We start from the raw sequence: 25424 nt of genomic DNA, 5'->3' as shown, positions 1-25424 counted from the left end.
CAGTTGGGCCCATTTTTTGAGACGAGGCTGAGAGACCTAGAAGCCAAACCTATTGCCTCTAGAGTGTTCCTTTGGAAGGATTCTTCTTCATGATGTAGTTGCCTCCAGTCCTGAAAGAAAAGTTGATTCTCACCATATTGACCTTGGGCGGTAAAGCTTGTAAGAGGCAGGTGCGGCAGGATGGACTGATTGGTTTGTGTTGTGTTGAGCAGGGTACAGGACAGCCAGTGTCATCATTGCATTGACCGATGGAGAACTCCATGAAGATCTCTTTTTCTATTCAGAGAGAGAGGTAAGCCACACCTGGCCTGGGTTCAAACACGTACATGGAAAGAGGGCTTCTCCCTTCTGAAATGGGCTGCAGTCTTTCTACTCTGATAAAATGATAGATACTTTTTGTAAAAATCTCTGAATAAAATCGTGTCACATACGTAAAAAGAGATTCCTGGGTGTCGTAAGTGGTTTGTGCTCTAGTACTAACTTCAAGGTTGGTGGTTTGAACTTACCCAGTGGCACTGTGAAAGAAAGACCTGGTGATCTGCTTCCATAAAGATTACAGCCTAGAAAACCCTATGGAGCAGTTTTACTCTGTAACACATTGGGTCATCATGAGTCAGAACCGACTCAATGGCAATGGGTTTGGTATTTTGTTCTCATACATTAAAAAAAAAAAATTATTAAGTACACCTTCATGTCGTATACATAGTAGATGATTTTCCTTTCAAAATATTTACATGTTATTCTATATTTTGAGGGATAAGTGTCTACGATATCTTCATTGAAGGTACTACATGGCTGTAGCAGCTTTGAAATATATAGTATTTTTTTAGATACTATATAAACTTTTAAACAAACCACAGATATCATCTTTCTTCATATTTTTACTGAAGTAGGAGGAGAGGAAAGAATTACTTGGAATATGTAAGAGCCAGCCTTGTCACAACGGATTAATCATTGAAATTCTTACTTTAAGAACCAAAGTTGAACAGTAATTGATAGCAAAGTTAATCTGTCCTTCAGTACTTCTTTTTTCCTTTTCTTTATGTTCTCAAGAAGTCCTTCTCAAAGCAAGTGAAAGATATTCTAAATGAAGCTTTCAGTTTATATAAAAAGATTCCAAAAAGAGATTTACTCAGGAATTGAAAAGTAATGTTTTTTACATTTAGAAAACCCTTTCCTTTCAAGTTTTAAATTTCAAACTGTGTGTCTAATTGGCCCAGGACCACAGTGTATTTAAGCCTCATTAGTGACAGAAAAAGGAGCCCTGGTGGCACAATGGTTAAGCTCTCAGCCGCTAACCAAAAGGTCAGTGGTTCAAACCCATCAGCCACTCCACAGGAGAAAAGACCTGGCCATCTGCTCCCATAAAGATTACAGCCTAGGAAGCCCTATGGGGGCAGTTCTACTGTGTCACGTGGGGTTGCTGTGAGTCTGAAACGACTTAATGGCACCTACCAACGACAACAGTAACAAAGGCTCATTCAGGCCAAGGTAGAAGAAAGAAAAAAGGAAAAAAGACAGGCAGTGAGGGAGGGAGATACTGGGCTCTGAGACAGGAGTTAATCATAGCTTTACACTTGTGTTAAGCTCTTGACTGCTACTATTCAATTTAAATTCAACTCCCTCAGCAAGCAAGAAGTACAAATTCATTCATTCAGTGTTACCTGAGAGTTTGGCAAGTGCCAGGCTACAACCTAGGGGTGCAGAAGAGAGTAAGACACAGTTGCTGCCCCCTAGGTCTTACCCTATAATCTTGTTCCACTGTGAGAGGCAGCTGCTGGCAAAGGGCATGGGAAAATTTTACAGGTAGACACATTAATCCTCCCCCCAAGCAGTGCAAAGGATAATTCACAGATGGGGAAGACACGAGTAAATGTGAAGCATGCTCACTGAGCGTTTGGAGAATAATAAATTTCTATATCCTAAAACTGAAACTGTGCGATGGAAATGCAAAATGGCTTATTTGGACATGAAACAACAGTCAAAGAAAGCAAAAACCCTAATAAGGAAAAGACTAAAGATAAAATGAACTGATGGATGTCAGAGGCTTAAAATAGGGGTTAACAGGAAGGAATTTTAGGTATGGCTCGTACAAACTTGGAAAGATATTCAGAGATCCACAGCCAGTGCCAGTAGAAGGGGGCGGGCATTCCAAAAAAGAACCATCAAGCATTAAGACATAAAGAAAATGAACTCTTCCATTCTTGATAATTCCATATAAAGCCCAACGGGAAGAGAAGGGCCACAGAAGTTGTTTAAGATAAGGTGGGGACTAGACTGTAGCTAAAAGTTTATTTTATCTTGAAAGCATCAGGGAATATTTCGAATATGAAGGAGGAAGAAGACATATGCTTCTATAGCTTCTGAAATTCAGTGGGTTTGAGTACGAAGAAAAGAAAGAACATAATTCAAATCAGTATGCATATCCTGAGCACTTACTGTATGTTTGCTATCATTTATTGAGCACCTAGTGTGTATGGCAAAGATTTCTACTTTTTACTTTTCTGAAACACAGAAGAGCCTGGAAATCAGATATCAAAGCTTTTAATAAATCAAATATTAAAATCAAGCCAAAACCACAATGTTATTCATTATGTTGCCCTCTCAATAGGTCAACTCTGGAGAAGGTCATGGTTTCACCTATTTGAATATGGACCACAATTCCCATACCGTTAAACCGATAGATCCATGTTTTCTGAAGGGGAAATAAGATAAGGCTTAAAATGGAAAGAGCTACCGCTAGATGACCAACAGATAAAGCCATTTGAGAAGGCACGTCTGGTGGGAGAAGGGTATACCCACTATTAACAATTTAAATTGCCCAATGATGAAATAGGCTACACTGAGGTCGACTGGAAGGGGCAGTGAGTTTTCTGAAGATGAAGACATTCTGTTAGAAAGGTGTATGGTAAGAATAAAAAATGAAAAGGCTACATTATACTGTGCGTAGAACTAAGCACTTTACATAAATGATTTCATGTAATTCTCAGAGCAACATCTACAGATCTACAAATGAAAAAAATCTAGGCTCGCCCAAAACAAAACAGCGAATAAGCCTGTATTCTTAACCATTCAAGGAGCCGTGGTGGTGCAGTGGTTAAACCACTCAGCTACTGACCAAAAGGTCAGTGGTTCGACCCCATCACCCACTCCTCAGGAGAAAGATGTGGCAGTCTGCTTGCTGTAAAGCCCAAGATTTACAGCCTTGGAGACCTTGTGGGGTCTCTATGAGTCCAATCGACTCAACAACAGTGGTCTTAACCATTCATCCTACACACTGCTTCCCTCTTGGATGCAGGAATAGAACTTCCCAATGAGCAAAAGGCTGGCCTGAAGTACCTGTGAACTCAAGGGTCTGTTATTGTAGGACATCTAGCATGAGTTTAGACACAGATGGCCATAGATAACTCATTGGGATCCCTGCTGTAGTATAGCTCTCAGGAACACTATCATGAGTGTTGGGTACATGTTTCTCAGGAAGAATATGGGGTCTTTGTTTGTTTTGCTCAAACTTCCAAAACTCATAGCCACAAAGTTCTCAAGCTTCATGAACAGGAAAAAATATTGAAGAGGGAAATTCTCCAGATGGTTTTGAAATTCAGAGAAACCATTTTGGAATTTAAGTTTTAAATGATCGTACAGAAAATACAGAGACACAAGACAGTGCAGTGGTTAGGAAAACAGGCTGCTAACCAAAAGGTCGGCAGTTCGAATCCACCAGCTGCTCCTTGGAAACCCTATGGGGCGTTCTGCTCTGTCGTATAGGGTTGCTTTGAGTTGGAATTGATTCGGCAGCAACGGGCTTCTTTGTTTTTAATAAATAGGAGCCCTGGTGGCACAGCAGTTAAAAGTTTGGTTGCTAACCAAAAGGTAAGCAGTCGGAATTCCCCAGTTGCTCCAATAAATAATCAACTTATGAAATCCCATCTGTTGGAACTGAAGTTTATTCTATAGGGATGAAAAAGGCCTTTTTCGCAAAGGGTGTTGCTGTTTATGAGCATCTACGTTCTTCAAGGCTGCTTGTAAGGAGCTCTGCAAACATTATTGCATTTACTCCTCAAAACACTTCACAGAGCAAAGCCAGGAACATCAGGTTCCAAAGCCCACAGTCTTTTTGTTACCCCATGCTGCCATTACAAAGGAAGAAAGGCATGTCGATAAAAATCCATTAGAGAAATAGAAAGGGTAATCATCTCCCCAAAATATTTCAAATGACTTCTCTTAGCCTACAGTTCCCCTTTCCTCCATTGGCCTTTCAAAGCCCTTTGTCAAGACCCTACTTCGTGGCTCTTTCTCAGCACCTCTCACTGAACTAATCACTTCCCTCATGTCCTCCGTGCCTTACACTAGAACGGGGTGTTCCCTGGAGTATGAGAACAGAAACTGTCCTTTCATCATGGTACCTGGCAAATGGCAGGTGCTCCACGAATACTTGACTGATTAAGTTAGTCTGGAAAATCTAAGAAGAGTACATTTTGTCTCTGCTGCTCTTTAACTTTTTTTTCTTTTCTTGACCCAGGCTAACAGGTCCCGAGATCTTGGCGCAATTGTTTACTGTGTGGGAGTGAAAGATTTCAATGAGACGCAGGTATGAGCATGGATTTCCTCAGATCTGGGAGCATTCTGCACTTGTGAATGATAGAGAAATGTACTTTCAATGCAGAAGGTACATCAGCAGCATAAATACACCTTAGATAGGTTATTTTTCCAGAAATACTAAGGGTGAAAAAGACTAATTGTGTGTGTAAGGAATATGACGCCATTTACTGATGAGCTTGGGGTCTTTAGCGCAGACCACCCAGGCATCATCTTTCCTGGTAGACGTTAAATTGCCACAGGTCTCAAAACAGATCTGAACTCGGAAAACTGATGTTGGGTTTTTTTTTTTCATTTTATTTGACAAATTTGATTTTCTTAGTTAAATGACAACATTCCTTTTTTTCTCATTGAAAATGCAATGCATTTTCAATGTGAAAAAATTAGAAATAATCAGGCAAGTGAGCGACAGCCAAAATAAATATTCCTCAATGTCATCCATAATTTTTTGTTTTAATGACATGACACAATGCTCATGATACATCGTTGAGTGAATTAAATACGGTCACAATACAGTGGGATTTTTAAGACCCTATTTTTTAAATAAGTGGAAGGACTATGTATTGTATCAAATCGTAGGAAGGAAGGGAGGGAGGGGGAAGGAGGGAGGAAGGGATGATAGATAGACAGACAGAGAGATACCAAAAAAAAAAAACCAAATCCGTTGCCGTCGAGTCAATTCCTGCTCATAGCGACCCTATAGGATAGAGTGGAAAACTGCCCCATAGGGTTTCCAAGGAATGCCTGGTGGATTTGAACCACCAACCTTTTGGTTAGCAGCTGTGGCTCTTAACCACTATGCCACCAGGGTTTCCAGATAGATAGAATTATGAGTAATCTTTGTTTTTGTTTTTTAATTTTAACTCTCCTGGGTTTTTTGACGTTTTCACAGTGCGTATGTTACTTTTGCAATCAGTAAGAGCAATAAAACTTATTTTTTTGACACCCCACCCTGACGTTGACACTGACTGTGCAAATCACAGAACTATGAGAGATTAGGAATAGAAAAGCTCACAGTTTGGCTTCTCCTTTCCCTCGGTTCTCTGCTTCCAAAGCAGGACCAGTGAAACCAATTGCAAGGGGCCTTTCCCTAATGAGCAGTTTGGGTGAAAGGTAGAGTCCCCATTCATTGGCCTTGCCCAACAAGAAGTCCTGAATTTATATCAAAAGTTACTCCAAAAGGAAACTTGATTCTGTTTGATTTGAATAAAGTCACCAACAGGAATTTGGGTGAATGGGAGAAAAATGAGCCAATGGCTTTCCCCCAAATCCATAAATACATCAACCCAGGCCAAATTTTCATTTAGCTGGGCAATTTTACCTCTGCTCCCAAGGAGAAAAGTATTAAAACAAATGTAAAAGCTGGACCTGACTCTCCAGGGCCGGGTCCAAAGCAGCTCCGGTAAGCTCATTATTGCTGAAGGCTTTTCAATGAAGCCCCTGAGTCCACTGAAGGCCTCATGTTCCTCTAGGTTCTAAAAGTAGATGGAGCCCCCTGCACCCACTGGAGCCCTGGTGGTGCAGTGGTTAAGAGTCCAGCTGCTAACCAAATTGTCGCCAATTCAAATCCACCAGCCGCTTCTTGGAAACCCTATGGGGCAGTTCTCCTCTGTCCTACATGGTCACTATGAGTCAGAATTCACTCAACGGGAAGCATCCCAGCCTGACACGTCTCCATGTGCTTGTGTTTGCTGTGTCCTCAGCTGGCCCGAATTGCAGACAGTAAGGATCACGTGTTTCCTGTGAATGACGGGTTTCAGGCTCTGCAAGGCATCATCCACTCAGTAAGTAGAGACTTCCCCAGTGCCTGGACACACCAGCACCTTGTACTACTTGTTCTGCTGTAAATCCCCCAATTCCATCTCTCCAAAGCTGGTGTTCTTCTGCTTGAGAGAACATTCATTCTTATATCTTGACGTCTGCCACTTCTCCATCCTGCTGTCCACACATGCTTCTTTTCTCATTCTCTGGTGCCAGTTCTACTGCACAATGGAAATTAATAATCAAAGGGGGTCCTGCTTCTGGAAGGAAACCAAACGTTAGGCAGGCCCAACAGTTGTCATCTTGGACAGGCTGTGGCCGATGGCTTACATTTGCCCCCTAAATATCCGGATTTTCCCAGCACTAAGTGGGGAGTCCAGCCACAACATTTGTGGCTGAACCTGTGTCGCTCAGCCATTGGAGACAATTTAGACCAGTGATTCTCTGTCCTGGATGCTTTAAGGAACACTGGTCTTCAGGACTTTTTAAATCTCCAGTTGATTCTAATATCCAGCCAAAGTTGAGAATCACTGCATTAGACTTATAACCTCCAAATATGAGGGCTTTAGTGTTCTACAGGGTTTGCCGTCAACAGCCATCCTCACCATCCTCACCTGGGTTGTATGGAACAATTCCTCACACACAAATGGTTTTCTACAGCCCCTTTCCTGTGCTTTGAATATGACACTTCTCCACCTTCCATACACAGGGCATTCCTTTGATTCAACTGGTCTGTTGGATGATGCTAGCCTTTAAAGCATCAGATGGCAGACTAGTTTGTGTGCTGCAGCTATCAGCAATAAAGTTCAGAGGCTTTGTGGTCTCCACCTTTAAGTTTTGTGACCAGCCAGGCAGCCAACATTTTCTCCAGTGGAAGCTCACCAGGCTCCAGACTTGGGGGTCCAGGATGCAAACCTCAAAAGACCACTTTCCTCTTAAGATGTCATGGGGGTCTTGTTCTAGGGATTACCACCAGCCAGGGACTCAGGATCAGCCCAAGTGTCCTCGGCCAACCAAGTAAAACTCCTGTATGGCTGTGTTTCATGGTGTCTTCTCCTCCAAGGTTTACTAGGAACTCCAGCCGAGTGAGAATTGAGAACTTTGGAGCTGATCAGCCCAGAGTTTAAATCCTGGCCCAACCTCTTACCACTTATTTCACTATTTCCTTTTTGGTAAAAACGGATTGATGATAAAACTTACATTATAGCCTTGTTTGAGGATTATATGAGATAACACTGGTGAAAATACTTAATATTTTGCCATGCACATAGTAGATACTTGAGGCACATGAATTATCTCCCTTGCTACCACCCTTTGCCATCACATGAGGGACATTAATGTCAGCGTCTTCACCCCAAACCCCCCATCCCCTGAATTTCCAAACTGAATATGCGTAAAAATCACCTGGGATCTTGTCTACAATACCAATTCTTAGGCCTTACCCCCAAGAGATCCTATTGTAATCAGTTTGGTGTACAGCTTAGGGGTCTGTATATTTGTAATCTGCATTTTTTAGTAAGTGCTCCAGGTGTACTTTTAGAACACTGAGATATGTGTGACCTTAAAATTTCAGAATCATGAAAAATAATCCCATTTCAGGTGTGGAATTCCTATCTTAAATATGTATAGATGACAGTTGTATTATTCAAGATGTATTTATTTGTAAGGAACAGAAACCCATTCAAACTACCTTCAGCAGGAAGTGGAAATTGTTGGAAGGGTAGAGAAGTATCAAACGCAACTGTGAGTCCCCAAGTGAGGGATCCCCACTCTAACTCATTTCTGAGGTCACCGTGGCATGCCTGACAATATGAACAATAACTATACTAGCCATACAGAACAACACCCAAGAAATACAACCCATGATCAGCAGCAAGATTTGGGGCCGATCATGAATCCTTTAGAAGCTCAGAGGTGGGTTATTCTGGGCTGGAGTCTTCACGAGGAGGTGGGCCAGACCTGAATCCCTTAAAGGCCAGGCAAGGGTGATGGGTAGCACCAGAGGGAAGATGACATGACCCCATCCTGGAGGCTGGAAAAGAGGAAAGCATATTCAGGGGACAATGATAATGATACCCATCTATCTGTCTAGTGGGAGAGCTTGGGTAAAAGAGTCAGAAATAAAGGGAAATAAGCCTAGACATCAAGTTGGAACCAGAATGTCAGAGCCCTGAAGGGTTTTGACTTCGGCCTATAGGCAGTGGATGCTCACTGAAGCATTTTGAATATGTAAAAGGTGATATTTAGGAAGAGAATCAGATGACAGAGTCCCAGGGACAGAACTAGAGAGTCTCAGAGGCAGGAGCCCAATCAAGAGGCTACTACAGTAACTCTGCCGTCAGATGACTGGATTGTGAAAAGGGACGACTCTGATTTGTCCAAAGGTCTTACGAGCCACATGCTAACATCATTCCGGAGTTGGTTCTTGCACAATAGTTAGAATCTTTTTCTCTACATAAATCAGTATTGTCCTTGAATAGTTCAACCTTAGCAACTCACCCAAGCTCAACATGAGCCCAGATGTTGTTAAAACTCTCCCCACCTTCAAGTGGAAATAACTCCAAAGACGTTTAAGAAATTCTGGTGAAACGGTTCCCTGAAAAGGGGAAAAAGAATTGAGACTTAAATCTTCAAATTTCTAGCTGAACGATAACGTTCTTGTGAGCTTTTATCTGGGAGTTATGTTAGTGGTTTAGGCTCTTCCAGTACTTGAAGCCCATGTTTATGGCAGCTGTTAATTCATTTGCTTGGAGAGCAAAACACGGGCAAGAACAGCAAGGCTCATCTTTCTCAAATCAGACAGAAAAAAAATTATGGCCTAAAAGTTGGCTCATTCTTTTTAAGACGTAGATTCATTTCCTCTTGTGGATATGAAAAGAAAGGCCTCGCTTTTTCCCCATCTGAAGCATCTATTCAGGCTTGTTCCCATGGATACTGTTTTGTGACTGGTTATTTTCTCATAATAAAACAGGACTGAGCCTAATTATTCAACGAAGGGTTGCAGAGCAGCTCTCAGTAAGCTCATATGGTTCATAAAGTTCTCGCTCATGGTGACCTTGTTCTTAAACCCAGGATCAAGATGCAAAGTCTAATATTTATTCATCCATCAAATGTTTGTTGAAAACCTTTTGTGGTAGACTCTGACCATTCCGTTACAAGTCAAGCAAACAGAGACCCTGTCCTGACGGAAATTACACTCTAGTTGGAGAGACACACACAAAAAAGTAAGCACATAAGTATATAGTTAAAATTGTGATAAATAGTATAAAAGAAATAACATACTACTGAGATTAAGAGTAGAGTGGTTGACAAAGAACCTAGAGGCTCCTTTGAGGAGTTGACCTGAGGGATGAAATGGAGCCATCCATTGGAAAAGCACAGATAGAATGTTCCTGGCAGAGCCCTGCCCCAAGATGGCACCTTGGAGAAAATGGAAGAAGGACAATACTTAATGTAGAGGGTGGCAGAAGATGCAGAGAAGAAGCAGATGGGGCCAAATCACACAGAGCCTATTTACTCTAAGAACAGTGGGAAACCATAGCCAGATACAAAGCCTGACAATAGACCAGTCATGCTATAAATCAAGATTCCAGAACTCTAGATATCATGGTGTTTTACCATATCCCCTATGGATGATGAGTAAGTAAACACTTAGGATCTATAGTAATGAGGCCTATGAAGAAGAAATTTATTATGACTTGTTGAACATCTTCTCTTCACCAGGTCCTCTGCTAGGCATTATCACAACCACTCCTTGAAGAAAGACTTATTATCCCCATTTTACAGAGGAGGAAACTGAGGTGCAGGAAAGTTCAGTAAACTGCCCCAAGTCCACCCACTCTTAATTGTACAGTGCGGAATTTGAACCAAGGTCTGGCTCCAAAGATCCTGCTCTTTCCATGACACTCAGCTGTGAATCTCTGGGGAAATGGGAACTCACCACTGGATTACCAGGAACTGCTTGTCTAGGACATGGATTCATCAAGTCCCCAGACTATCCGCTTCCCCAATCTGATTTCTTCGTTTTGGTCTTTTCACTGTTCCTCAGTTCTCTCTACTTTAAGGAAGAAATACTTAAGTATTTCTTCTGTATGTGTAATATGCTGTTTTTCAAAGTGCTTTGACTTGTTTCCCATTTTAGTCTCTCAGCCATGGGAAATAGGGAAAAGATAGAAGGAAATCAGCGGCTGTAGATAATCTATTTTGGAGTCAAACATTGTTTCTTTATTCCATTTAATGCTATTTTCCCATGTAAAACCTAACAACCCTGTAAAGTACATATTCTTATTCCCATTTTACAAATGGGTAACCGATGCTCAGATATCCTGCCCAAGAGTACCTAGTGCTAAGGGAGAAGGCCAGGAGTCCATGCCTCCAGAGCCCATGTTTTTTCCTTTCTCTATTTCCTTGGGAAGGTAAAATAATAAAAGCCACTGTTTAGTGAGTTCTTACTATGTGCCAGGCACTATGTAGTTCATGTGACATATATCATCTCATTAAAACCTTACAACCACCATATTAATATAGATATTAGTAGCCCTTTTACAGAAGCAAATACTGAGGGTCAGAGAGATTAGCCAACTCATCTAAGGCCACACAGAACAGTGAGTAGTGACCTAGAAGACCCAGATCTGTCTCTCATGCCCATGGTGTGAATGACCTACAGTGTTCTACAGGATGATGTGTATAGGCCAGGAAGAGAGAAGACACTTGAGAGAGGAAGACGCCGAGGATCAGAAATGTGAAATGGCTTGGCATGGTTCACACAGCAGAGGCAAGACGGGAACTGCATGGCCTGACTGAGAGATAGCGGGTGGGGGAGAGAGCTCTTTGCTTTTTATCACTAGGTGGCGAGCACCTCTGGAAATCTCAATACTGGTCTACCGAAGAAGTTCCGTCATCGTGGGAAGCTGGCAACTTGATATGGACTGCAAGTTGCTTCTTTCCTGCCACACTTAGTCAACACTGTTATTTCCGAGGACCCTGACACTATTCCCACTTACACTGGCAACAACACCCGATATCATTGCCCTCGATTAGATTCCAACTCATAGCGACTCTATAGGACAGAGCAGAACTGCTCCGTAGTGTTTCCAAGGAGCTGGTGGATTCACACTGCTGACCTTTTGATTTGCAGTCATAGCTCTTAACCACTGTGCCACCAGGGCTCCTGACAAACACACGACTGATAAAATTATAAGAAAAAACTTTAGATGGATAGAAGATTGTAGCCCCTTAAGCCAGTAAAACTGCAAGGAAGGAACTATTCCTTTGCCTTCTGTTATTGTGGCCTCTTTGGGGAATTTCCACTGACCACAACTGGTGACTTTAGCGCCAGCCCTCAAGTGAAAAAAATGAAGCAACGTCCAGCCAGGCTCCTGGGTCTTTGTTTGCCTTCTCAGAAGTGCCACAGGCAGTGAAACCAGAACCTGCTTGAAAGCTGGGTTCAGACAACACATTGAAATGGGTCTACAACCTTGAGTCCCAAGGCTTGGCCTGGCTATCAAGACTCAAACTCCTCCCAGCTTTCCCCACTTGGTGTGCAATTGAGGGCGGGGCCTGGAGCCAGGCTCATGATCTAGGAGGCAGAGAACCCTGTGGCTCATCTCCACCTAGGACCACTTCCCTAGAGTAAATATTTAAGCCTGCGTTGGACTCCCTATTAATGCATGAGTGAGTCAGCACATAGAGCTTTCCGCGTGTTTGATCAACAGTAAACAAGTATTGAGCAAACAACTGTATTTGTAAGGATTTCTGGCAACCTTTGGCATGAACATCCTTGTTACTAGAGAAGCTGTAAGATCAATGAAACTAAGGAATAAATCTATTCCATGGTGTATATGAATTTATTTTATTTATGGAAACCAGATCCTGCACTCATTTCTCCTTTCTGTTCTTGGGAAGACAGTAGACACGTACCCTCTAGTCTGGCCCAGCCGCGAGCAAAACTGACAAAAGGCAAAGCCTGTCTTCCAGGCCTTCCCTCCTGCCTACTCTTCAAAGACCCCACAGGGAACTGCTAAAGGTTTCTTCAAAGACCCCACAGGGAACTGCTAAAGGTTTCCTTCGTATCAAAATCTGCAATGCAGTCCTTTAGTCTTAGAAAGTTCCTCGTTTATTGAACTAATCCTCTTTCTAGGGGTAGTGGATGGGGAGGCATATTTCAGCAACAGCAGCCATTCTCTTAAAAAATCAGGCTTGTTTGTGATTAAAGGAAACCCCCTCCTCCTTCTTTGCCCCATCTGAATCCTGTCCAAACTTCGAGGCCCAGCTCAGTCTTCTCTTCTCCATGAAATCTGCCCAGGTCTCTCATCCATGGTGGACTCTCACTGCCTTGAACTCCAATGGCAGTAACTGTTGGAGCCATTCCCTTGGCACTTGGATATTTTTCGCGCTATACGCCGTTCCTCCCAGTCGTATGTTAAGTAGCACATACGCAGACTCTGCCCCATTCTTCGTATTTCCCATGGTGTCCAGCACTGTGCTTTGTATATTTATTAATTATGAAGTGGCCAAGAGGACTGTATAGCATTCATAATCCACGGAAGACCTACACTGCACAAGTAGGCAGTTTCCTAGCTCTGTTTCTTGTAAAATCTATTTATTCCTTCCCCCACCCTCTCATCCAAGATCGTGTCTATAAAAGATGGCCTTTTTTGCTCCATTCACATTAGCCGATCTGAAGATATGAAGCATAAATAGAATCAATTGTAGTTTCTAGAGAGAGCAGAAGACCTTTAATAAAAAAATTATGTACCTCAGTAGTCATTAATTAGACCCAGACTTTGCAGACATCCAGACCAGGCAGTTTTCCTGAGCTGTTATTTCTGTTTGGCTTATTAAAAGTCCCAAATGTAATAAAAATTCCCATAGCCTTAAGAGGCTGCAAAGATTGCGGAGGGGCACGGTCAGCTGATCCTTAAATCACCCCTACTCCCTCCCCAGCGCCTCCACCTATACCTAGCAGTTTGGTGGGACCCGCTGTAAAAGCATAGCAACAGCAGAACTTAGAACAAATAATCGAGGAAAGGCTGCAGGAATCGGCTCCCGAGGAAGCCCCCTCACTTTACCAATAGGCCAGAGGTCAACAAGCTTATCTACTAAATAAACCACGTTTTGGAGCTCACAGCTGTCTGAGCTTTCCTCCTGAAAACAGGAGAGCAAAGCATTTTAGTGGGGGGAAAAATGAATGTCCTCCATTTCAGAACCACGTTTGTCCTGCGCTCCCTCAGACCAGAGGCCCATTGAGTGAAGCCAACAGAGAGAAGAGTAACGTTCATTTAAGCAGACTGGGTGCCCGCTCTCAGACAAAAACTTTGGTGTGCTTTGAAGCCAAGCCTTATTGTTTAAAAGTCAGCAGTCTTTAAAAATGTGTATCTTGCACGTTAGAGTGTTTATTTGGTATAACCTATGCGTATACGTGAAATATTTGAATTCAAGAAAGATAATCTGTATAATATTAATTTTTATCTTAAATGCAGATTCTGAAGAACTGAGGTTCATCTACAATGGCATCCATTGGTAACAATGGGCATACTTGTTGGTTTCAAGTGTGGAGTGGAATTTAGTTGGGAAAGGGGACTTCTTTTGAACGTTGTATTAATAAATTGGAGATGAAATTGTTTCACGATTCATGGGGGTAACATTTACAGTCCTGAAGGCTTGGGTGAACCAGTTGTATGACCCACATTGCCTGGGTATTTCTAAAAGGAATGGTTCCCAGGCTCATGCATCTTGCTCTCAGCCATCAGCTGTTGACAGTGTATGAGGCCCTTTCATGACAGCCTGAAACACAGAGCTCTACATTTTTCCCAAGTAAGAGGTCAAGGCCTTTTACAAACCAGGCATGCCTAGGTTTTGGACAGGGGAAAATGATATACCTAGGATATTATCATCTAAAAGATAAGCCAGCTTAAAAAAAAAAAAATGTTAATCACAATTGGGTCATCTCGACTCATGGCAACCCCATATACAACAGAATTAAACATAGCCTACTCCTTTGCCATCAACACGATCACTGATATGCTTGAGTCCTTTGTTATGGCCACTGTGTATTTTGACTGCTTTCCAAGTTGGGGGCTCATTTTCCAACACTATATCAGACAATATTCTGTTGTGATCCATAGGGTTTTCATCAACTGATTTTCAGAAGTAGGTCACCAGGTCTTTCTTCCTAGTCTGTCTTAGTCTGGAAGCTCTGCTGAAGCCTGTCCACCATGGGAGACCCTGCTGGTATTTGAAGTTCTGGTGGCATAGGTTCTAGCATCATAGCATCACATAAGCTACACCAGTACGACAAACTGACAGGTGGTGGAGACATTTAAATAGACCTCCTAGGAAGGCCATCCCCAAAGATGGTGATGTTTTATAAGAAGAGGGAGGTGTTAAGAGACACAGATTATGGCCTTATATTCAAAATTCCCTGACACCATATTTATAAGGGAAAAGGGAGACATACATAATAGGCTATAATAATGCCAGTTTATATAGAAGCCATATAGAAAGTGTGCTGTTTATTCATCTATTTGCTCAACGAGCATATTTTAATGTCTGCCATGTGCCGGGTTGAGCATTGTGGGTATAGTGTTTTAAGAACAAATCCAATAGTTGCCTTCATGGAATTCATAGTCCAAAGAGGAAAATAGACAATGATCAAATAGTCACCAGAATAAATATATAGTTCTAAACCATGATAAGTCTTCTGAAGGATGGTGGCTTATCCTAAAACATAAGGGGATACAGAGCTATTTCCTTGGTAAAATCAACAGGATTTAGGAGCAAAATTCATGTTGGATTTGGAGAGTGAGAGAGAGCAAGGTTAAGGGAAGCTGCTCGGTTTTTGAGTTATACGAACTAGGCAGATGTGATTGGTCAATGGTTAGTTAACCACCTTTGGGCCAGCCTACTCAAGCCCCTGACCTCTTAAAACCAGAATGTGCCCTTCATTACAAAGAAGGTACCAAGGAACTTGCGCAGAAAGACGCTCTGAAAGATGTATGAAAGCAAAAGGAAGAGTCCTCAGGTCCTTATACAATGAATGGATAAAAGAGGCTACTCCCATTATTAACACACACACACACACACAAAATCCTCCAACAGGAAATGGCCAAGTAAATAAAGACTGGCTGTTTATTGGGAAAGGAAGGACTCCCTGGTGTCACAAGTGGTTAAGTGCTTGGTAGTTCAAACCCACCCAGTGGCACCTTGGAAGAAAGGCCTGGCAACTTACTGAAAGGTCATAGCCATGGAAACCCTATGGAGCACAGTTCTCTGAAACACATGGGATTACCATGAGTCACAGTCTACTAGATGGCAACTGGCAATGGTAAAGGAAGAGTTCCTCATAATTTTATGTAAATATTGATAATTCATTAAGGATCCTTGAAAAATCCCTGCATAAACTGAGAAAGTCACGATAAAGAACCTTAGATTTTTTTAATTAAAAAAAATCTTATATACAACCTGAACTGGTCCACAATGGATTTCACTTAAATATATTAAATAGCTCTTATGACTTGGCAAAGTTCTTTGCATCTGCTACCCCTCTTGCTCTCGCAACAAGCCAATGAGGTATGTATAAGTTAACATACCAGTAGCAACACGTCGCACTTATATAGTTCTTTTGTGAATTTCAAATGTGCTTTTCTATCTAGTTTCTCTTTGAAATCTGTCCGAAAGTTGGCAGGAAAGAATTATTAACCTCGGTCAGTTTTTTCAGTATATATGATTATGCACAAGTGGCCAATGGGAATACAAAGATGTATGAGGTTCCATCATTGCCCAAGAGGCATAGTCGCAGCAGCGGTAGTAGTATGAATATAGTATTAGTAACAAAAGTAATAGTAATAGCTACTGTTGTTTGAGGACTGAATACCTACCTGTCAGACATTCTCATAAGTGCTTCCTGCTAAGGCCTTTCTGAGCACATTCCTTGATACCTTATTTGTAGTGAAGGGCACATTCTGGTTTGAAGATGTCTGGGACTTGAAGTAAGTTGGTCCAATGATGATTAACTATCTGTTGACCAATCACCTTTGCCTAATTCCATCTGAAAGGCAAAATCTTATTGATCTTACCAACTGTATATATCTGCATTCATGTGTGTTGTTTCATTTAATCGTCATAAAATCTTTTGAGGTCAGTGTTATTATTGTCCCCATTTTATGGAAGAGGAAACTGAGATTCAGAGGTTTGATAACTTGTCCAAGTCTGCACAGCCAGTAAATGATGAGGCTTGGATTTGAAGACAAATCCACGCATAGTGCAAATCTGTCTCCAGAGTCCAGTGCTTGAGAGCACTAACTACCATTCGTTGAAGACTTGTCAGTTTCCAGGCACTCTGCTGTGGGCCCTGCCTGTGTTGTCTCTTTTCGTCTTCCCAACACAACTCCTTTATGCAGTAGGTACTATTATTATTCCACTTTTACAGATGAGGAAACAGAGTCTCAGAGAGGTTTCAAGAGGTTCGCCCAAGGTGACACTGCTCATGAGCAAGTGGGCCCAAGAAATTTGACTCCAAATTCCAAGCTATTACTCATTATATTAAACTGCTTCCCAAAATTGGGGCTCAGAAAAGGTAAAGAATTTATTAAGGGCACAGGCCACATAAGTCCAGGACCCAACGCTTCCCATTGGATGATATGTTAAGACATGTGGTGGTCTTAGCCTGGTCTTCTCTAGGGGCCAGACATCCCTTCACCTCAAAACCTCTCACCTCTGACATCAGACCCAGGGAGTTCTAACGGCCCTGCTGCACTCTGTTTAGTGATTTTCTTCAGTGATTCCCCAACCCTGGGTCTACACTTCCTCCATGGCTACACTGCCCAGCTGGGAAAGGGGTCTTCTGCCTCCTACCTCCCATATACTCACGAGGTCCTAAGCTGGGGGACATCTGTCTGCTATCTGCCTGAAGTTTAGACAGACCGATTGCCCTACAGTCCATGGTGCTAATAACCAAGGGAACCCCCAAATCCACCTAGTGCAGTCGTGACTTCCTACCTTTTAAAACTAGACATTTCAAGCTAATAGGGGCCACAGTCCCAGACAAATCCTGCCCATCCCCCTCACTGATAAATTTTCCTCCGCTGTACTGCATCCCTTCCAGATGTTTCAAGTTAAGATTGGGAAAGTTGTATTTTTACTGGATTGAATCACTGCACTTGGCTGACATGCTCTGGCCCTTTACACACTTCCTTAGATTTATCAGCTAATTGCAGACACTTTTGAGAGAATAATACAGCATACGTTCATTATGACAAACCCTGTTAGAGTGTCTTTGTGGTCAAAGATTCAGTGGTTTTTTTCTTTACAGACCCCACGGCTAAGTGCTAGAGTTGGTTCAAAAAAATTAGTTCACAGTCAGGAACTTAAAAACCAAAAAACCAAACCCAGTGCCATCAAGTCGATTCTGACTCATAGCGACCCTATAGGACAGAGTAGAACTGCCCCATAGGGTTTCCAAGGAGCGCCTGGTGGATTCGAACTGCCAACCCTTTGGTTAGCAGCCGTAGCGCTTAACCACTATGCCACCAGGGTTTCCGTCAGGAACTTACATGGGTGAAAATTCCACTTAGATGTTTTGGTGGAGTTTGAGGAACAGGGACAGACTTGACCAATAGCCCAGTTTTTTGTTGTTTTTTTTTTTTCCTTGAACTGTTTTGAAATCTTCAGTTAGGAATGATAACATGAATTATTAGGGCATGTTGAATACTTGAGGAATTTTATTTAAAACTTTTTTTAAAAAAAATAGCTTGTGTTCTAAAGTTTCTCCATCGAGTTAATTGTATTTCTTCAAACATGGCTTACCAGGAGACTTGTGCCTGCAAGCATGTCAGGAAGGAGTGGCTCCCTTGGTCATGACAGCCACTGGCTGAGGTGGCCCACCAGGCAGGAGGAGCCCAGTGGCAGCTTGTTGAGGGATGGGCAATCACTAGAACTCCGGTAGGGCAATTGATATCTGGGATCTTGGTCATAGTGCACCAGGACCTTGCAAGCCCAATCCTAGGACACTTATGCACGAGGCAGGATGACTAATGAGCATTATGAGTTAAGAGATCAAAAAGAGTGATTCGACCTTAGGAAGAGAGAGGAAGGAGAAGCCAGCAGGGGAACACAGGTGCCCAGGATATATATGTCCTTGGTGTCCCTGATCCTAAGTCAGAGTGACAACCAGGGGAAGTTGGGCCGGAGCTCAGTATTGATACCAGCACCCCAGAGGCAGGTGTGGGACGGCGACTGACACTAACAGAGACATGCGAGGGATACGGAGCCGGGTGCCTGTGCTTCCTGCAGCACTAGGATAAGCTTGGAGACTGGCAAGGCACTGAGGCCGCACCTGTGTTGGGTGATTTGGGCAGCTGGGTAAGCCAGAGGCAGAGGAAATAAGGTATAAACTGACAAAAAAGGAACAAATTGGTTCTTACTGTGAATCAGGAAGAAGCTAAAAACAAATAGGGGAATCAAAGTATGAAAATACCATTAAATTATACAGAGTAGGAAGAAATGTCAGAAGTAGTAGCTGGAAAATCAAATTTTTAGAGTTGTCAGAAAAAGAAATGCTGCTTTTTATGCCTTTCAGGTATATAAACAAACCAAACTCATTGCCATCGAGTCAATTCCGACTCACAACAACTCTTTAGAACAGAGTAGAACTGCCCCATAGGGTTTCCAAGGAGCACCTGGTAGATTTGAACTGCTGACTCTTTGGTTAGCAGCCATAGCACTTAGCCACTACGCCACCCGGGTTTCCTCAGGCCTGTAAAGCTACCTAAAAACCAGTTGTAAGTGAATAGATGTTAAGGTTTTGTCATCTGTACATGAGATAAATATTTTCTTAAACATGTTTCGTTTCGTTTCACAATGCTTCTCTCTGAGGACGCCCAGATTTCTCTCTGGAATGGGTAAATATTTTCTCATCTGAGAAACTGGATTGCTTTTATTACAGATTGAGAATCTCATAAACTAGTGTATGCACTTCTCGTTTGCTACTAGAAAGTTTGGAACTAAATCCTTGAGCCATTCCTAGCAAGGAAATAAGTTACTCGCAGCATACATTTTGTGTGCTAGTCTCATTCCTTGCTTTGTCTCCCCCTTATTTTCCCTAAAATTCCTTTTCTCTCCTATTGTAATCTATTGTATCTTTTATTTGATTGTGTCTATGTGTCACTTAAGCTGGAACAAAGAGGTATACTCAAATAAATATATCAATTACTGCCAGTAAATGGGCATTCCCCAATGCTAAAAGACGCTTTCTTCTTTTACTGACTTTAAATAATTTTATACTTACACCACCATTAATTGCTTTAACAAATGCCTCTTTCATAAAAAGAGAAATGGCTTCCTTCAGCCCTCTGAATCATCACAAGTTCCAAATTAAGTAAGGCCCAAATGAAGACACTGTGTTTGCTTGGTAAATGAGCTCCATGCCCTCTACTTGTTCAAGATGTTTGGTTGAAATTTCAGAATATTGATTCCACAAGAGGCAAGATTTGAAAATGATGGAAAGAACTTGAACTCTACCAGTCAGATACCCTGCTGTGGTCAGGAGAAGTCTTTGTTATTGACTCTCTGTGCAGTCTTCGGGGTCCCCAGACTCTCCACTTAACCCTACAAGACTTTCATTTGAGAAGAAGAGTCCATTTCTCATTTAAATTAGGCTCTAGGAATCCTCCTGGTGAATGAGGCACGATGAGCAGCCTTCAGAGCTCTCGCCCACAAAATCTTTCCAGACTATTAATGAAAAAGAAACCCTGAGTAATCTGAAAGTGCAGCTCCTTTGGGGAGTTGGCTGGCTCTATCCTACCTCTCCAGTTTTATCTAATATCTCCCTTTTATTTCTACTCTCCAAGCTCCTTTTGTTCCAGCTCAAGAGGTCTCTGTATTTCTCACCTTTGCCCAAGCCAATCCCTGCCTGGGCCCTAACCCTAGCCCACTCCAGTGAGTCCTACCCTTAGTGCCTGCCTCTTCCTGAAGACCTCCCTGGTATACCAGTCCTCTCCACCCTAAACTCAGTAACTCCTACTGTCTGTCCCTTCACTCTGGCACCTACTATACATGTCCTGACTTTGTTATTTGTCTTTTCAAGTGAAAGCTCCAGTTCCCCAACTATATGTTAAACCTCCTTAAGACTTGAACTGATATTTTGTAGAGTCAATAAATATTTGTTAAGAAAGAACGAATATTTTTTCGAGCCTTGGGTACACCCGGAAGCACCTTGCAGAATGCTGATTCATTAAGTGTTTGACACTGATGATAACGATAAGGACGTTAAGTTACCCTCCACATACACACAGACGTACACCACCCAACATTACAGCCTTGAGCCTTCGTGTCTTGAGAGCTAAAAACAAAACCCAAATGCTCTGTTTTAACAACATAAGTCGTACAGTATTTTTTTTTTTTTTTTTTTACTGTTATTCCTTCTTCTCTTAGATTTTGAAGAAGTCCTGCATTGAAATTCTAGCAGCTGAACCTTCCACCATATGTGCAGGCGGTAAGTAGAAATTAAATCTTAATTGTTCCCGTGATACTCATGACACATTTACTTTCAATCACATGTTTACTTAATTTGCCGGGGGGTGGGGAGGGAGAGTAGAATGAGGGGTGAAGTTGCTAAATAAGTTTGCTTCTAGGAAAAAAGAAGAACATGTCAGTTTTCAAGTTTGAAAAGGTCTGTCCAAATTCTCTCCTTTTATGCAACCTAATTACAAGGGAATTGCAGAGATACTAGAGCCCCAGACATCACCACCCTCAGCAGACACTCTGCCTCTGGAAAAAAGTCTTAACTGTTCATCCCTATGGCAGCCCTGCAGATACCAGAAGATCACAATGATCATAGGTCACTCCTGAAATTTTGATACATTTAATTTTTTAATTAATGCTGACCTTTCTCCATAATTAATATATTTATCTTAATTGCTCAGCCTGCCAGTCCTCACAAAATGGTAGTGAACAACTGCAGCTAGCCAAGTAAAGGGCCATTATAATTTTGTCATTAATAAAGACAGTCTCCATTTACATAAAGAATTGGCCTTCTTTAGTTCACAGTATTTTCTAAAACCGATCAAAATTTGGGTCGTGCTGTTATTTTGTATTCTAATGGACTGCCTAAAACTTCAACCCTGCTGGCTAGTCTTGTATAATAATTCCTGAAAGGTTTCCCATCAATCTTCTTTCTTTCATTTCAAAAGCACTAAGCTCCTACTGAACAGTAGCCACTGTTACTGCTAGGTGCGGGAGACACAAGAAGGATAAATGATCTCCTTGAGTCCAGTCCTTGTCCTCCAGGAACTTACAGCTTTTACTATGGAGAAGTCACTGTTGATACCACCTCCTATTCTCTTTCTAGTCTCCCAAAATACCAAGTGCCAGTTATTAACCAATGAACAGAAAATATGTCCTGCAGCCTGATAAGGCAATAAGCTTTGAAGGAAGAATGTTTAGAAATTTCTAAACACTGCACATTTCAATGCTATCTGACATATATTGGGATAAATGAGGGCGTACCTTGAGAATGACATTCCAGCGTCTGGGCTGTACTTTAGAACAGCTGAAAGAACTTTCAAGGAGCTAGATGTGCTGAATTATCTGTGCCCACTGGAAAATATTTAAGTAAACAAAAATTGTAAATACGTGGTGACTATGCAGAACTGTCTGATAATTTTCCAAAGAAAAGTAATTTAGAATAGATTATTTAATGGGTTTTAAATAAAACACTACCAGGCAACACAGACAGCAGGGACAAATGTAGTTGCCACAGGGATAGACCTTCTTCAAGATAAAGAATCAAAAATTCTCACTTTTGCAAATTTGACAGAAGCACGTGCCCCCATGAACCCAGTGTTAGGGCCCCCTGTGCAGTGACAAGCCTCAGACTCATTAGTCTCAAGGTCAGACCACCTCTGGGCTTCATGTGCTTCTTGAAGCGTCCGGGAATGGGGTATTTAGATTAACTTAATTTTGTATATTCTGTGTGGGATTAGAATACATTTTTTAAAATATTTCTTCAGTTTTTAGCAAATGAGGACACAGAGGTAGTGTCTTCATTGTGCAGTTATCCTACTTATGAAGAAAACCCAGACTTGCAGTTTAGCAATCCTACTGGCTACGTTACAACCTTGTAATGAATCAGGAAGTCTAAAAACCATGAATGCCACTTCTGTTCAACTACACTTAACCTAAGACTCACTAGCTATCCCAATAGACATCTTGAGGACAGGAAAAGGAGTCTTTATTTCTCTCCACTTCCTACTGCCAGCAAAGTACCTGGCACTTAATAAGTGATCAGGAAATGTCAGCTGAACATCTTGATTCATGTATTCCTTTAACAAACAATGCCATTGGTTTTGGGCTCTTTGGCCCTTATTAATCCCTCTTGCCTAACCATTAATATCACACCTTTGAATTATCTAATAAAATGAAGCAAAATTAGAAATTAATAGCCAAAGATAGGACAAGACCAAAATAAAAATCTCAAACTCTTGATAATAGAAAAATGCCTTCCTAAATAACTCTGGAATCAGGAGTAAACCAAAATCTCCTTACATACCATTGAAGTGTTTGAGGCAATAAAAACACCACATATGCAAACTTAAGGGACATGGCCCAGAAATACTGCAGTCCACAAGATCTCATCCAATAAATTTATAGATTTTAATACTCTTCTTATTAATTGAGAAAGATAAATAAATGAATTAAGAAATAAAAGATATTTTTTAAAAGCTAAGAATACAAGAAACAAAATAAAGAGACCCTAATAAATTAAAACATATTAAAGCAATACAATCGAAAAATTATCCCAAGGGCTGTTTCTTTGGCTGAACCAATAAAATAGACGAGTCTCTGGTAATCCAGTCCAAGGGATCTTTCTCTGGGTATTTTTGAAATCCCTAGCTTGTGTGCGATATAGCGTATTTTATAGACAAACAATATTTTCCTAAATTGGAGTAATCTCTCCAATTCTATTTCCTTTATTTCTTATAAGGAAAAATATATAAGATACTAATGGAGGCAAGCCCTAAATTTTGAAAAAAGCAACCTCTCACATCTTCTGCGTCAGAATTGTAAGGATTCAGAACAACTTTACTAAGAAGAAACCGAGGTTTCCAAAAGATGACCCTTACATCAAAAGTTCTTCAGTGGATTTCTCTGAAATTCTACTGCTGACCGTTCTGTAGAGTAACCATAGCTTTCGAGAAGCACTGGAGCCCATTTCGTGATCCTTGGCTATGCACTGGTGGTTGTTGTTGTTGTTGTTGTTAAATGCCGTCAAGTCTATTCCGACTCATAGAGACCCCATGTGACAGTAGAACTGTAATCTTATGGAAGCAGATCGCCAGGTCTTTCTCCCACGGAGCGGCTGGGTGGGCTCAAACCGTCAACCTTTCAGTTAGCAGCCAATAGCTTAACTGTTGCGCCACCAGGGTAGACCTACGCCAGCCCCCTCTGTGATTTCTGTTAGGGCTGCTTCGAGGATTCGGTGATTTTCCTGAGAGAGCCTTGAAAGCATAAGCTGTTAAACAAAACTAAGTGGCATTATTATCATCGGCCTCATTTTAATGAGGACTGAGGGTCATGTGAGAATCATGATACTGATAACATCATATCTACATGAAAATAACATGCCTGTATGTTTCTCCACTGGGGGAAAAAAAATGGAGTTCAGAGTTGCTGCAAAATGATCAATTGACTCAATATGTGTTGGGGAAAAGGTCAACAAGGAAGTAACCAATTGTTAACATTTCTGAAGTATAATGGTGGGGCTGAGCCCTAGAAAGATCTGTGAAGAAGACAGAATTAGCTTTCATCAAAAACCTTTCCCCTTACTCTCTGTGACTTACATCCCTACATTGCACCCAGAGCAGCCCCAGATGAGGAGCCCCACCCAGGCCTGTCCTGCGCATTTCGCTCTGGCTGACAACTGCATTCCCCCCAAGACAATGATCTCAGCTGATTGTCATCCCAGCTCAGCCCCAGCAATGGCTCTGATAGCAGCTCTGAGAGAGGCAGCAAGATAACGCAATGGGTGGGCCGCAACACCGAGAGCCAGCACAAGTCTTTATATGTGGGGCTGCAGAGACCAAGGTGAAACATAGTAGAGCAAATGAAATGTTGGCCCTGGGTTGATATAACCAGTTTCACATACAAGCCGGTTTAGGGAAACCTGACTTAGTAACAGTTTGTGGTGTGTGTGTGTGTGTGTGTGTGGCGGGGTAGGGAGCAGCCAACAAGGATGCCACTGCCAGAAAACAAAGCTAATACAATCTCAGGATAGCCATAGAGTGTCCAGGGCAAGAGAGCTCATAAGTCCTACTGTTCTTTGTTCAGACCACAGTTCCAAGTCCTGCGTTTTAAGACTGGCATTGACAATGGCTTGTCCGTAGGAGAAATGGTGATAGATCCGGATAGATCTCTCTCTCTCTATTTTATTCTGTCTCACTGTCTCTCATCGTCTCTCTTTTCCTTCCTCCTTTCCTTTCCTTCCTTTCTCCATTCTTTCCTTCCTTCCTCCCCATTTTCCTCCTTCCCTCCCTTCTTTTTAGTGAGTACGTTCTATGTGCCAAGCAGTGTGAAAATGCAGAAGTGCAAAAATGCTTAGGTCTTGCTCCCAACCCTCCATGAAACTCACAGCCTGGCCTGGGAGAGAGTCATATATTCAGATAAAGCAGAAAACCATGCCTTAAGCATTATAACAGAGGTCTGCTGAGAGAGCGGTAGCAGGACTAACGAGCTACATGTGAAATCAGAAAAATTCAAAGTAACCATGGGGGTTAGACTAAGGAAAACAAAAGAATTAAGATCACCTTCAGATATTTGGAGGATTTCCACGCAGAAAGAGATTATTAGGTTTACTATACGACTCAACGGCATTGGGGTTTTTGTTTGTTTTTTTATACAGTACAGTGGTTAAAGAGCTCAGCTGCTAACCAGAAGGTCAGCAGTTCGAATCCCCCAGCTGCTCCTTGGAAACCCTACGGGGCAGTTCTCCTCTGTCCTATAGGGTCACTAGGAGTTGGAACCAGCTTGACGGCGAGTTTGATTTGGTTTGTTTTTATATGTAGCTTCAGGAG

At 41.9% G+C, this 25424-nt stretch overlaps 1 protein-coding gene across 1 annotated transcript in view; it reads left to right on the top strand.

Moving 5' to 3' along the window:
- ANTXR1 (ANTXR cell adhesion molecule 1) overlaps positions 1 to 25424 on the top strand; it is a 258803-nt gene that overhangs the window by 52913 nt on the left and 180466 nt on the right. Inside the window, exons 6-9 of the mRNA XM_049856413.1 lie at positions 213 to 292; positions 4520 to 4588; positions 6300 to 6380; positions 20788 to 20848. Of these exons, the coding sequence (XP_049712370.1) occupies positions 213 to 292; positions 4520 to 4588; positions 6300 to 6380; positions 20788 to 20848 (291 nt within the window). The remainder of the gene's footprint in view (positions 1 to 212; positions 293 to 4519; positions 4589 to 6299; positions 6381 to 20787; positions 20849 to 25424) is intronic.

Source organism: Elephas maximus, chromosome 17, assembly GCF_024166365.1.
Source record: "Elephas maximus indicus isolate mEleMax1 chromosome 17, mEleMax1 primary haplotype, whole genome shotgun sequence".
NCBI lineage: Eukaryota > Metazoa > Chordata > Mammalia > Proboscidea > Elephantidae > Elephas > Elephas maximus.
This window is presented reverse-complemented; position numbering and strand designations above follow the sequence as displayed.